Source organism: Balaenoptera borealis (genome assembly GCF_965194805.1).
Source record: "Balaenoptera borealis genome assembly, chromosome: 1".
In the NCBI taxonomy this organism is placed as follows: Eukaryota; Metazoa; Chordata; class Mammalia; order Artiodactyla; family Balaenopteridae; genus Balaenoptera; species Balaenoptera borealis.
In genome coordinates, this window is record NC_138860.1 from 156126689 (window position 1) to 156142608 (window position 15920).

Genomic DNA, 15920 nt, shown 5'->3' on the forward strand with positions numbered 1-15920 from the left:
TTGGCAGGTGGATTCTTAACCACTGCGCCACCTGGGAAGCCCCTGTCATGACCATTTTAGTAGAAATCACCTTAGCCATTTATTTGGTATTGTGTAGGAAGACAAAAAGAAAAGATTCTGGTTGTGCAATTTAAAAAAATTGTTCTAATATATACAGAATATAAAATTTATAATTTTAACCGTTTTAAGTGTGTAATTCAGTGGCATTAAGTAAATTCATAATGTTGTGCAACCAGTACCACTATCAATTTCCAGAATTTTTCATCATCGCTAACAGAAACTTAGTACCTATTAGACAATAATTCCTCCGTTCTCCCCACCCCACAGTTCCTGGTAACCTCTATTCTACTTTCTGTCTCTATTAATTTGCCTATTCTGGGTACTTCATATAAGTTGAGATAAATATACAGTATTTATCCTTTTTTGTCTGGCTTATTTCACTTAGCATTATGCATTCAGGATTTATTCATGTTGTAACCTGTATCAGAATTTCATTCTTTTTTAAGGCTGAATAATATTCCTTTATATGTGTATACCACATTTTATTTGTCTGTTCTTCTGTTGATGGACGTTGGTTTGTTTCTGCCTTTGGCTATTGTGAATAATGCTGCTGTGAACACTGGTGTACAAGTATCTGTTTGAGTCATTGGTTTTAATTCATTTGAGTGTATACCTACAAGTGGAATTGCTGGATAATCTGGTAATTTTATGTTTAACTTTTTAAGGAACCACCAAATTGTTTTCACAGCATCTGTACCATTTTTACATTCCCAGCACCAATGCACCAGGGTTCCAATTTCTTCAGATGTTTGCCATCATTTGCTATTTTCTGTTATTTTGATAATAGCCACCCTAATGGGTATGAAGTGATAACTCATTGTGGTTTTGATTTGCAGTTCTCTAATAACTAATAATAATCTTTTCATGTGCTATTGGCCTTTCGTATATCTGCTTTGGAGAAATACTATTCAAGTCCTTTGCCCATTTTTTAAATTCAGTTGTTTGTTTTTGGTTGATTTGTTCTTTATGTATTCTGGATATTAAACCCTTGTAGATCTATGATTTGCAAATACTTCCTCCCATTCTGTGAGTTGTCTTTTTCACTTTTTTGATGGTGTCCTTTGATGCACAAAGGTTAAAAAAATTTTTTTTAACTTCATTTTTTGGCCACACCTCACAGCATGCGGGATCTAGTTCCCTAACCAGGGATCGAACCCATGCCCCCTGCAGTAGGAGCGTGGACTCCTAACCACTGGACTGCCTGGGAGGTCCCTAAAAGTTTTAAATTGTGATGAATTCCAGTTTATTTTTTCCCTTTTGCCTGTGTTTTTGGTGTCAAATCGAAGAAATTATTACCAAATCTAATGTTGTGAAGATTTCCCTATATATTTTCTTCTAAGATATTTATAGTTTTGGCTCTTACATTTAGAACTTTATACAGTTTGTATTAATTTTTTTTTTTATAGCGTGAGGTAGGAGTTTAACTGCATTATTTTGCATATGAATATACAGTTTCCCCAGCCCCACATGTTGTAAAGACTTTCCCAAAGATGGTCTTTGGACTCTTGTCCTAAAGCAGTTTACCATATACATATGAAGGTTTATTTCTGATTTGTCAGTTCTGTTCCATTAGTCTGTGCGTCTGTCCTTCTGCCAGTATCATCCTGTTTTGATTACTATAGCTTTATAGTAAGTTTTAAAACAGGGAAGTGTGAATCTTCTAACCTTGTTCTTCTTTTTCAAGATTATTTTGGTTATTCAGGGTCCCTTTTAATTCGATATGAATTTGATTGCTTTTTCTAGTCCTACAAAAAGCCTATTGCAATTTTGATAGGGATTACATTGGATCTGTAGATTGCTTTTGTCCATCTGTGAACCTGGGATGTGTTTCCACTTATTTATGGAATTGTTTTCTTAATTTTCTTTCAGATTGTTCATTGCTGGTTTATAGAAATATAACTGACTTTTATGTGTTGATCTTGGATCACTACAACTTTGCCAAACTTATTTATTAGCTCTAGTAGTTTTTTTTTTAATTAATTAATTTATTTTGGCTGTGTTGGGTCTTCATTGCTGCACGCAGGCTTTCTCTAGTTGCAGCGAGTGGGGACTATTCTTCACTGCAGTGTGGGTTTCTCATTGCGGTGGCTTCTCGTTGCGGAGCACAGGCTCTAGGTGCATGGGCTTCAGTAGTTGTGGCATGTGGGCTCAGTAGTTGTGGCTCGTGGGCTCTAGAGCACAGGCTCAGTAGTTGTGGTGCACAGGCTTAGCTGCTCTGCGGCATGTGGGATCTTCCTAGACCAGGGCTTGAACCCGTGTCTCCTGCATTGGCAGGCAGATTCTTAACCACTGTGCCACCAGGGAAGCCCAGTACATTTAACTTTGATACAATACTTTAATCTCCTATTTGTACATTATTTGTAGATTATGACCAAAGAAATAATTTTTTTACAGCATTGTAGCCCCTGAACACTTTCTTTAATTAAAAAAATCAAAGTGAATTTTTGAAAGTTTTTTTAAAAAAGTTAGAAAACACAACAAATTAAAATGAAAAATTATTCATAACCATTTTTGTTTTTGTTTTTTTAAAACATACATAAATAAAGCATGCATATATAGGTAAAGTGCTCTCCTGTGTTGCTCCCAACATTCCTGTTGTATACACTATTAGCAGTTTGTGTATTCTTCCAGATGTTTTTATGCATGTATATACATACACACAAACATATATGTGTATATGTTTGTTCTTATGTCTACATATTAAAAACTGGATTTGAAACATCTTTATGTATTGCTAATATTTTAAAACTTGTAATATACTTTTTCAAAATGGGAAGAGAAGTACTGTTCATTGTCTACTAGATAGAAACAAAAGTGCTAGGTATTTTATGGATACTTATGTAGGAAGGTATTGGGTTGGCCAAAAAGTTCTTTTGGGTTTTCCTGTAAAATCTTATGGAAAAACCTGAACAAATTTTTTGGCCAGCCCAATATTTGCTCAGGAGCATTTAATTTATCACTCAGCACTGCAGTGCTTACTCAGTGCAAGAATCACTTTGTCAAGGGGTTGAAAGGTAATTCATGTACCCTAATTAGCTTCTCCCTTTATGTGTTCCACTTGACCTACTTAAAATGTATGTGATTTGTAATTTTTCCCTTTATTTATAATATCATAATCTGGAAGTGACATATAGATAAAAATATGCTTATCTCCATGTAATAAGAAGGTTATGTAAGGTAAATTTTTACTTACTTTTGTCCAGTAAATTCTATAATTTACATGGGAGGGAGATCAACTGCTAGAGAAAGCAAAACATTTAGTTTGAAGACTCAATTTAGTTGAACTGAATTTGAACATACTCGTGATTTTAAGAATGATGAATTATCTTGAAGTTTATCCTTTTGGATTATAAAGTTCATAAGTATAAAGACTGTGTCTGTCTAGTTCATTGCTATATTCCCAGCTTTTAGAACATAGAAGGTATTCAGTAAATACTTGTTTAATATATGTATGGAGTGATGATAGATGAGAATGTAGAAATAGGCCAGTATTTCATTCATTCTTAATTGTGTTCTTTTAGCAACTTTATGTAGGAACAGCTTTATAATCATTTCATTCTTCTTATATTTCTGCAGATGAGAAAATCAAGTTATAAGGAGGCTATGGGAGCCCTCTGTAATACATGTGACGTGGTCATTATCTGTTTGGTGGTGGTGGAGCTATCAGTAAACTGTCATTATCCATAAATAGCAGATTCCCCATGCTGCTGGTCAACTCAGTTCAGTATAGAGCTCCCCCCGAGAAGGAATATAGACAGCAGCAAGTCTCTGTGGCTCCTTTTGGTGATTAGGTTGTAACCTACCTGCTGATTCAAGGAGGCGAATTGGTTCTTGTTGGGCCCTCCTGGTCATGGCATTCAGTTCAGTAAGGACTAGGTTTGAGAAGCCCAGTGTTTGAACTTGAAGTTTCCCCAGGAGAGGATCAGTTGTTCCTTTTGCTGGGTTTTCATTGCACCTTACTTTACTTTTATTATAGTTATTTACCTCATTCTGCTGAGAATTATGGTTAGGTGTTTCTAAGTGTCATTCCCTCTAGATTTGTTCTTTTGAGTGCCTTGTCTTTGTACCTTTCATAGTGATAGCAAAGTGCTTTTGTATAGCACACGTTTAAACTGTTAATCCTTATACGTAGAAGAATTTTAAATTCTACAAAATTATAGTTCCAACTGTTGCTACTTTTATAAGCCACATCCTTTTCAAAGAAGATAGGTATAAATAAGTAGCCAATTAGAAAAAAAAGTATGGATTATAGCAAGCTCTCCCCCATCTAGTGATTTCAGAAGTCTGATTTTTGTTTTTAAAACAGCTTTATTGAGATATAATTCACATACCATACAATTCATCCACTTAAAAAGTATATGATTCAGTAGTGTTTAATATATTCACAGAGTTGTGCAGCCATCACCACAAGCAATTTTGGAACATTTTCATTACCCCCCAAAGAAACCTGCATACGTAACTGCATACATTAACTGTCATTCCCTTTTCCCCTTCAACTCAACCCTAGGCAACCATTATTCTTCTTTGTCTTCTATAGATTTTTATGTTCTGGACAATGGAATCATATAATATGTGGTCTTTCATGACTGTTTTTTCACTTAGTCTAATGTTTTCATGGTTCATCCATGTTACAGCATGTTTTATTCCTTTTTACTGCCTTTTAATTTATAATTAAATACTAAATATAATATTTAATTATATGTATATGTATTCACACACACAACATTTTATTTATTCATTTGGGTTATTTCCACTTTTTGGCTATTATAAATAATACAGCTATGAACATTTATATACTAGTTTTTGTATCGTTGTATGTTCCATTTCTCTTGAAATATACAGATAGGATTGAAATTGCTGGGTTATATGGTGACTGTACGTTTAACCTTTTGAGGAACTACTAGACTGTTTTCCAACCAGTTGCATCATTTTACATTTTCATCAGCAGTGTATGAAAGTTCCAATTTCTCCACATTCTCACCAACACTTGTTATTATCTGACTCTTTGATTATAGTCATCCTAGTGGGTATGAAGTGGTATCTCATTGCGGTTTGATTTTCATTTCTGTGATGCCTAATGATATTGAATATCTTTTCATGTGCTTGTGGGCCATTTGTATATCTTCTTTGGAGAGATGTCTGTTCAGATCCTTTGCCCATTTTTAATTTTAGTCACTTTTTTTTCTGTTAAGTTGCAAGGTTCTTCATGTGTTCTAGATACAGTTTTTTGTCAGGTATATCATTTGGCTCTTAACATTTAGGTCTTTGATCCATTTTGAGTTAATTTTTGCATATATGGTGTGAGATAGGGGACCAACTGCATTCCTATATTCACATCGTTCCCCTTTCCCCACAGTATTATCTATAACTTTTTTGTTAATTAAAAAAGAAGTTTTTTTGAAACAATCTAAAACTTAAAGAAAAGTTGCAAGTACGATACAAAGAACTTGATTTCTTGAAGCACTCAGAGTAGGTTGCCGACATGATAGTCCATGATGACCATGTTTGTGTGTATTTCCCACCAATAAGAACATTCTCCAACGTAACCACAATACAACTATCAAAATCAGAAAATTAACATTGATGCATTACTACCATCTCATCCTCAGATCCCATTCAGGTTTTGCCATTGTCCCAGTAATGTCTTTTATAACAAAAGGAGCCAGTCCAGACTCACACATTGTATTTAATTGTCATGATTCTCTAGTCTTCTTCAATCTGGAACAGTCCCTCAGTCTTTCTTGACTTTCACGACCTTAACATTTTTGAAGATTCCAAGCCAGTTTTGTTTTTTTTTTTTTAAGAGAATATCTTTTTTTTTCTTTTAATAAATTTATTTATTTTATTTATTTATTTTTGGCTGTGTTGGGTCTTCGTTGCTGCGTGCAGGCTTTCTCTAGTTGTGGCTAGCGGGGGCTACTCTTCGTTGAGGTGCATGGGCTTCTCATTGCGGTGGCTTCTCTTGTTGCGGAGCACAGGCTCTAGGTGTGTGGTGCACGGGCTTAGTTGCTCCGTGGCATGTGGGATCTTCCTGGACCAGTGCTCGAACCGTGTCCCCTGCATTGGCAGGCGGATTCTTAACCACTGCACCACCAGGGAAGCACCAAGCCAGTTATTTTGTAGAATGTCTTTCAGTTGTGGTTTATCTGATGATTTGTCTGTGGTTTGTCTGATTTCCTCATGATTAGATTCAGTTTATGCATATATGGCAGGTATTTGGCAGAAGTGATGTTGTGTCCTTCGTGGTATATCCTGTTGGGGGCCCGTGATCTCACCATTACTGTTGGTAGTAACCTTGATTACTTGATTAAGGTGTATTTGCCAGGCTTCTCCACTATTATATTAGTCTTTTTCAATACTTTTGCGATTAATAAGCATTTGTGGGAAGGCCTTCGAAATTATATGTCTTCCTCCTCATTAATCTTTCAGTTTTTTCATTTATTTATTTTTATCTGTGTGGACACATAGATTCCTATTTTGTTGAATGGCTTATATTCCCTTACTATTGTTATTTGTATTGATGCTCCAGTTATCCCAGATTTGGTAGTGGGAGCCCCTTCAAGCTGGCTTCTTTGTTCTTTTGTCATGGCCCCTCATTCTTTGAGTACTTGGTTACTTTTTAGCACAACATAATGTTCCAGGTTCATTTGGTACTTGCTCTGCCCCACCTCAACCATTTCTCCAAAGAGCCCTGGTTCCTTTTAGTAGAGAATGGCATTAGAAACCAAGATCTGGGTGCTAGGTGTGTGTATTAGGATTTTGCTGATCCCAAGACCTCTCAGGGGACAGAGCTAGGGAATAGTTGTATTTTCTATAAGTACAGACATTTATATCTATCTATCTATCTATCTGTTTAAGTCCATGGGTTCACATCAATAGCTGCAGTTGCAGTCCAAACCAGAGGGTTCATTCTATTTCTCTACCTTTCCATATTTGTAACTTCCTTTTTAGACTGTGAGAACCCCAGCTCCTATTATCTATAGTAGTTTTACTTATTTGGTCCATTTCTCTATATTACCCAGTCTTTCATAGTTATTGCTACATTCTGCCTACCCCCTCCCATCCCCTGCCCAATTAGAAACTCTTTGCATCTTAATCTGCCTTTGCCCCACTGTGTTGGGATGCCCACCTCCTAGGACCATGTCCTTGTTAGCTTGGTCTCCAACACTCTGTGCCACCCGGGCCCCAGGCCACTGCCCTTCTTCTTCACTCACCTTCAACACCCCACGCCAAGTTGCCCTCTTGAGGATTCCCTCCTCACCCTGCTGGAGCTCTGAGATCCTTGTTGTGTAGCTGCCCTCAAGCATGGACATAGTCCTCCCTCACCTGCTTTGGGCTCTGACACCAGCTCTTGGCCATCATGACCAGCTCTCCCTTAATGGCTTTTGGACTGAATTGTTTGTGAAGGGGCTTCATGTTGTCTTTTGAGAGAGAAGTTTTTTGGACATCTGTTTAGAATTAAAAGTTTATTTTTTTTCTAATTTAGAACTATTTTATTTGAAGAGATTTTCTTCTGTAGTTCTAAACACAGAACGAATGCTGTTTGACTGCTTCAAAGGCATCATTGTATTTAAATGCATCATGTGATATATTTACATTTTAAGCCACGCTTGAAATTGAAGACTCAATACAACCCTTTTTAAAAAAATAAATTTATTTATTTATGGCTACATTGGGTCGTCGTTGCTGCGCGTGGGCTTTCTCTAGTTGCAGCAAACAGGGGCTACTCTTCATTGCGGTGCGTGGGTTTCTCATTGTGGTGGCTTCTCTTGTTGCGGAGCACGGGCTCTAGGTGTGTGGGCTTCAGCAGTTGTGGTGCACGGGCTTAGTTGCTCCACAGCATGTGGGATCTTCCCGGACCAGGGCTCAAACCCGTATCCCCTGCATTGGCAGGCGGATTCTTAACCACTGCACCACCAGGGAAGTCCCAATACAAGCTTTTTATTATTTTTTAAATTACTTAATTTATTGTGTGTGTGTGTACAAATATACATATATTTTTTTTAGCCTTTTTTTTGAATTTTTGAATTTTATTTATTTTTTTATATAGCAGGTTCTTATTAGTTATCCATTTTATACGTATTAGTGTGTATATGTCAATCCTGATCTCCCAATTCATCACACCACCACCACCCTACCACTTTCCCCCCTTGGTGTCCATATGTTTGTTCTGTACATCTGTGTCTCTATTTCTGCCCTGCAAACTGGTTCATCTGTACCATTTTTCTAGGTTCCACATATATGTGTTAATATACGATATTTGTTTTTCTCTTTCTGACTCACTTCACTCTGTATGACAGTCTCTAGATCCATCCACGTCTCTACAAATGACCCAATTTCGTTCCTTTTTATGGCCAATACAACCTTTTTAACAAAGAAAGTATTAGTTGTAACAAAACATAACTATTCATTCTACAGATTATCATTTTTCCTAATATGACCACTAAATATAGAGCCCCTATTAAGTTTTTTTTTTAGAAATGCAAACTACGTTTCCCTTCTCTTTACTAGTAATAAACTATGACATCCATTTGACAAAGCACTACCCAACCCTACCAAAGTCATTTCTGCAACTTTTGCAACTCAAAATTGACCATCTTTTACACTTAATCTGTCTCCTGTAAGGAATGGATGTAAATGGTTATGTCAAGTGCAGAAGTCAGTCTGTGTCAATTGGTGTGTATTTTATATTGTGTTCTTAAGTTAACACCAGAAAATGAAAAATAAGTACTCTTATGTGAATGAAATATACCCTTTGATAGTTATCACAAAGGCAGAATCAACTGATTTTTAGTCAGGACTAGTGTCTCAATGTCCACTTCTTTATTAATGCTTTTTATGGAAGTGTGTTAAAAGCATAGGTATAAATGCACACGTGAACAGCTTACTTCTCTCCCAATACCCACTTGCCTGGCCTTGCTCCTCCTTTTCATGGGATCAAGCTACTGAGCCCTCAGCTACAGAGGCTGTGGTGCCTAGTCAGTATTTTTAAATAAAGCAGATCTCATATCATCCTTTTCTGAAAAATGAAGTACAGAGAAGACTATGGAAAGTAGTGAGAAAGAGCATACTGTGAAAAACAAAAAACCAAAACCATAGGATGTGATGTTCAAATTTAGAGAAGAGCTGGTTCATGATAATTGTCAGTAAATCATAAAGTAGGGAGCAGATTGGGCCAGGACTGGAGAGGCAGGAAGGCCAGGGAGCCCCAGTGCGCCTGACAAAAGTGGGCATGCTCCAGATGGACAGTCTAATTACGAACATCACGGCAAACATTTTCACAAAGCTGTAAACTCTTCAAGGCCAGGGACGGTGGCTTACTCAAGTCTGTATCCCCACTTCTTAGCACTTTCTTGCACATGATAGACATTTAATAGGTATTTCTGGGAACCAGGGAACTGAGCTGAATCAGCTCACTGCTTTCAAAACCATTTTGGGTGGTGTCTATTCATGCAATTCATTCACTCCTCTGCCTAAGGCAGGGATGACAGACAGACTTCATCTCACTCTGATGGACTGGTAATGGATACCTGGAAGCATGAATGACACAGATTTTGGGGGACTTCCTTGGCAGTCCAGTGGTTAAGACTCCGCGCTTCCACTGCAGGCGTCACAGTTTCAATCACTGGTTGGGGAACTAAGATCCCCGCAGGCCATGCGGTGGGGCAAAAAAAAAAAACTGCATAAAGAAAAAATGACGTGGATTTTGAGACCAATTCCTGGCATGGAGGAAAGGAGTGCCGCTCATTCACAATGCCACCTTGAAAGAATGGTGGCACAGACGTTCTCTATTCCCCACCCCTGGTCTAGGAGAAAGGAATCGAATGAAAAGTTAGTATTTTATAAGAAGGAAGAAAACGCAAATAGCTCAAATATTTCATTTTTTCAGGCAATTATTGGTAGAGTTCTAAAAGGATTATTTCTTTGGCTAATGTTTAACATTTAACATAAAATAACTCTTAATTTGATTTATAATTATTTGAATCATAATGTACATTGGTTAATGAGCTGTGTTTGACTGAGGAAATTAGAAAACAAATAATAATTTACATCTACAAAATAATAATATTCATTTCTCTTCTAGCTCTTCCACCAAAGCCACCGAAGCCAATGACTTCAGCCATTACAAATGGAATGAAGGACGGTTCTGTTTCTCTTCAGGATGCAGAATGGTACTGGGGAGATATTTCAAGGTAACTAGAAGGGTACTATAATTGAATGAAGTTTAGAAAAATAATTTTGAGATTAAGAGTTAAAATAAAACATTTTTAATGCCCCACAAGTTGTCATTTAAAGATTACCATTTAAAAAATTATTTAGGAGAACCGTTCAAATTTTCTAAATGCTTTTCTTCCCACAAAAAAAGTGACAAGAAAATCTTTCAATTATGGCTGTGATTATTACTTTTAATACTGTATTAGGATAGACTTCTGAATAAATGAAACCTATACATTTAGGTTAGGTGTATGTGTTTTAGGATAAAAGATATTTATCTGTACTTAATTTTCCTTACTTTTCTGTTTCTAAGGCAATGGTTCCACAATCTTTGCATGCACAAGCATCATGGGGTAGGGTCCAGGAATCTGCATTTATAACCTCCCCAGGTGATTTTTATGCACCCTTCACACACCTCCTTTTGAGAAACAGGACTCTAGGATAGATTTGCTTTTTGGGTAAAATGTGGTTTTGGAAAGCTTTGAACTTACAGAAGGAAAAAATATATATGTATATATATTTTAAAATTTGAACATTGTATTTTCTTGTTTTTAAAAATTCCTATCCATTTCTGCCAAGTCAGATTCCAGGTTGCTTCTATATTGCTCAATATGCTTGTCCTTCTCTTTCTCTTGTCTGTTCTCTCCCATTACAAAGTAGCACTCATTTCTTTTTTTTTTTCCTTATCATTTTAACCATCTTTAAATATACAGTTCAGTGGCATAAAGTACATTCACATTATTGTTCAACCATCACCACCATCCATCTCTGGAACTCTCATCTTCCCAAAGTGAAGCTCTGTACCAATTAAACACTAACTCCCCTTTCCTCCTGTTCTCCCCAGCCCCTGGCAAGCACCATCCTGCCTTCTCTTTCTATGAATTTGACTATTCTAGGTACCTCATATAAGTGGAATCATACAACATTTGTCCTTTTGTGTTTGGCTTATTTCACTTAGCGTAATGTCTTAAAGGTTTATCCATGTTGTAGCATGTGTCAGAATTTCCTTTTTAAGGCTGAATATTATTCCATTATATGTATATACCACATTTTTATTTATTCATTCATCTGGACATTTGGCTTTGGTGAATATTTGGATTGTTTACAGCTTTGGGCTATTGTGAATAATGTTGCTATGAACATTGGTGTATAAATGTTTGTTCAAGTTTCTGCTTTCAGTTCTTTGGGTGTATACCCAGAAGTGGAATTTCTGGGTCATATGGTAATTCCTTGTTTAATTTTTTAAGGAAGACTTAATATATTTCATATTCAAATTGATCAGAAAATTTAAATTTTAGCAGTGTACAATAAAAGGATCTGTTATATTTAAATACTACTTAATTTATATTTTAAGACCATGTGGTTCTATAATTCAAGGTTCTTTTATGCCCTGCCATTTTCTTTGAGTCTTTTAGTGTTGTTCCTGAAAGTCCTAAACCAACTCTGCAGAAGGAATTTGTTATCAGTATAAATGCAAATTGGAGAATATTATATTAAAGGTTGTGAACTGAGTAAATTATCCCCACTCTGATCTGACCCAGCTGCCACTGTTGCTTAAACTTAATCTTCTTTCTAAACAGCTGTTGTTTTTTTCTGAAACTCTACAAGTTCATACCTGCCTAAGGAAGCCCTAAAGGCTTAATGGAAACACTATTCCCTACAGACAGTTGAAACCTGGAAGAGTTTAAAAATCAAATACCCTTCCTTAGATTGCATAACACCAAAAATCAAAACAGAAAGAAATACCTAGGGGGAGGAACTAAATGACCTCTGGCAGCCCCCATGATTCTATAACCGTAGACGTACCCACCTCCCAACTAGTCTTAGTGATAATATGTGAAAAGAACAACCAACACTTACATTTTTTTCATTTTTCCTATAATTCTGTTCTTCAGGGAGGAGGTAAATGACAAATTACGGGACATGCCAGATGGTACCTTCTTGGTCAGAGATGCCTCAACAAAAATGCAGGGAGATTACACTTTGACTTTGCGGTGAGTATTTTTCAGCATTTTGGCTAGGGTTCTACTAGGATTATTTATTTATGGGTATACAAAGATTCCTGTATTTTATTTAAATCTTTACATACAAATTTTTTCATATTTTTATTTAATTTAGATACATAATTTTTAGTTTGGCTAACTGTTCTTTTTCTACACATTTAAATATTTAAATGTAATATTGAAAAGGCAACAGTTTTTATTTTTTTTAATTTTTTTAATTTAAAAAATTTTTATTTATTTATTTATTTATTTATGGCTGTGTTGGGTCTTCGTTTCTGTGCGAGGGCTTTCTCTAGTTGCGGCAAGTAGGGGCCACTCCTCATCGCGGTGCGTGGGCCTCTCCCTATCGCAGCCTCTCTCGTTGCGGAGCACAGGCTTCAGACGTGCAGGCTCAGTAATTGTGGCTCACGGGCCTAGTTGTTCCGCGGCATGCGGGATCTTCCCAGACCAGGGCTCGAACCGTGTCCCCTGCATTGGCAGGCAGATTCTCAACCACTGTGCCACCAGGGAAGCCCAACAGTTTTTATTTTTATGTAGCAATAAAACAAAAAGGCTTAAAATCCCTAAATGTAATGAAGTAAGAAATATACTGTTGACCTTATGAGTGAAGGAGAGAAGTCATGGGCACAGCCTAAGGTTATTAATGATGTGCTGGGAATCCACCCCTCCAATAACTATTGTTTTCCTTAATACAGACTTCAGAGAGTAAAACTCAACATAATTTAGGCTGATGAGGATATGTAGAAGATAAAGCGATTCTCAGCCTATATCATGCCATCCATGTGGGCGTATTAGAATCTCATAATGTGAATGTATCATTATTTATATTTACAAAGGTGGGATGTTATATATTTATAAAAAACTTTTTTTATAGATATATTTTTAATTAATTTTTGGCTGCATTGGATCTTTGTTGTTGTGCATGGACGTTCTCTAGCTGTGGCGAGTGGGGGCTACTCTTCTTTGCGGTGCGCAGGCTTCTCATTGCGGTGGCTTCTCTTGTTGTGGAGCATGAACTCTAGGCACGCGGGCGTCAGTAGTTGTGGCTTGCGGCCTCTAGAGCGCGGTCTTAGTAGTTGTGGCACACGGGCTTAGTTGCTCTGCAGCATGTGGGATCTTCCCGGACCAGGGCTCGAACTCTTGTCCCCTGCATTGGCAGGCGGATTCTTAACCACTGCGCCACCAGGGAAGCCCAGATGGGATGTATATTTAAATAGGTTAGGAATACTGTATTAGATATTTCCACATTTAGTTTTAACAATTAACATAGCCTAAGGGCAATAAAGTCTTGTGATTTTTTTTTTTTTTAAAAAAAGGAATATCTAAAGAAAAGAAGAATGATAACAATAGTGACAATAACAACTTCCTTGTACTAAGCATTTTACATTCACTATCTATTTATCAAAACAACCTTATGAGGTAGGTATTATTAATATTTCCATTTTATAGATGAAGTAACTGAAGCTTAACTTGGTTAAGAAACTTGTCTTAAAAACACTTAGCTTGTAAGTAGCAGAGGATGAGTTCAAATCCAGACTTATCTGTCTCTTTGCTGCCTTTCCAACCTAGTATCTTTAGGAAAAATAATCCCATATTTTATGCTAGAAATTTGGGGTTTATATCAGTTTCTGGTAAAGACATTAATACCTTAGGACTTCAGTTGTGCTGAGGAATAATTAGTGTTCTACAGTGATTCATTCAACATAATTTTTTCCCATTCCAGTCAGGCTTCTGTGTCTACTACTCTACACGTACAGCTAAACCAATGGCCACTTCTCTCTTACCTTACCTGACCTCTTAGCAGCATTAGTCATAGACACTTCTTCTTAGAAACAGTTTATTGTCTTGGCTGTTGTGACGTCACTCTCTCCTAATTTTCTTCCTAACTCCTTTGCTCAATATCCCAGGGCTCAGAATTGGGCCTCCTTTTCTCCTCTGTATTCATTCTCCCAAGGTAAGCTTGTCCTCTCCCATGGCTTTAATATACAGCTTCGTGGTGATGATTCATAAACCTTATCTCCAGCTCTGACCTCCTGAATTCCAGATGCATATATCCAGTTGCTACTTAGATAACTAGAGGACATACTAATTTTAATATAGTCAAAGCAGAATTCTTGATTTCTAATGCATCTCCTCTACCCAGACTGTTTCTCTTCTAGTCTTTCCTTTTTTCAGAAGCAGAACCACCATCTCTACAGTTACTAGAGCCACAAATCTTTTTTTCCTCCCTTTCCCTCAGCCTCACATCCCATCTATCATTAAACAAGTCCTGCCAACTCTACCTCCAAATCTATATCCATAATCTCTTCACACTTCTCTACCATCCAAATCTAAGCCACCATCTTCTTGCTTATATTTCATAGTTATCTCCTAACAGATTTGGATATGTAGAAAGTTGGGAGAGGAGGTTTGCAGGATTAGGTAACAATAGGAACAAAGATATGAAGGTGAGGAACTAGAGTCCTGTTCTGTGAGATGCAATCCCATTTGGCTAGAGGGTAACATTTGAAAAGAGGAAAAAGCAGTAGGGGATAGAAGGTTGGAAAATGATCATGTTGAAGAGGGCCTTGAATTCTAAAATTTGGAGTTTGTGTTTATTATCATAGGGAGGCGGGGGAACCATTTCATTTTTTAAATAGGGAAGTTATATGATCAGACCCTATTTGAATAGAAAAAAATAAAAGAGGATAGAAACTAGTAAAGAGTTAGAAGGCTATTATTAATTGAGAGGGAATGATCATCCAGAATTAGATTTATTCTTTAATCATTTAATATTATTGAGTGACCACATTGTTCTAGGAAAAGAAAAAGATGGACAAGCCAGACATGGTCTCTTGTCTATAGTGTTTATATTTGGGAAGGGGTATTAGTGGGGGAGAGGGAGACAAAATAAACACATAAAAAAGAAATGAGGGAGTTCCCTGGCAGTCCAGTGGTTAGGACTTGGCGTGGCCCTGGGTTCAATCCCTGGTTGGGGAACTAAGATCCCGCAAGCTGCGAGGCACAGCGAAAAAAGAAATGAGCCTGAATCACTTTGTTGTACACCTGAAACTAACACAATATTGTAAATCAACTTAGTTCAATAAAAAAAAAAAGAAAAGATAATTTCACAGTGTATGAAGTGCTATATAGGGAATACATAAGGTTATCTGATAACAGAATATGAGGAAAGGGAATTTCACATAGTTTTCAGGAGGGCCTCTCTGAAGATATGACTTTGGAAAACTGAAGGATTAGAAAGAGCCAGCCAGAAAAGTGTTCCAGGGAGAGGGAACAGAAAAATGCAAAGACACTGATTTTGGAAAGATTTGGTGGATCCAATGAATGCAGAGACCGCTGTGCCTGGCTTCCAGTGTGAACCACAGAGTGGTAGGAGATGAAGCTGAAAGTGGGAAAAAGCCTAATGCAGAGAGCCTGATGAGCCATGGTAGGGAATTTGAACTTTATTTCTAAGTGCAAAAAAAATTAATAAAAGGTTTTAAGCAGGAAAATGACATGATTGAAAAATCAAATAAACTATTACCTAGGATGGTGGCTCTAGGAATGGAGTTGAGGAATCAAAGTAAGAGGCAATGTGGAGCTAAGAGCTAAAAGAATTTGATAATAGAAAAGGTATGAGGTTGAGGAGGAGTTAAAAGTGAC

The 15920-nt window shown here is 36.9% G+C and overlaps 1 protein-coding gene across 1 annotated transcript in view; it reads left to right on the forward strand.

Annotated features, from left to right (window-relative positions):
* LOC309615439 (phosphatidylinositol 3-kinase regulatory subunit gamma) overlaps positions 1 to 15920 on the forward strand; it is an 86441-nt gene that overhangs the window by 38688 nt on the left and 31833 nt on the right. The window contains exons 2-3 of the mRNA XM_082365071.1: positions 10145 to 10253; positions 12171 to 12269. Of these exons, the coding sequence (XP_082221197.1) occupies positions 10145 to 10253; positions 12171 to 12269 (208 nt within the window). The remainder of the gene's footprint in view (positions 1 to 10144; positions 10254 to 12170; positions 12270 to 15920) is intronic.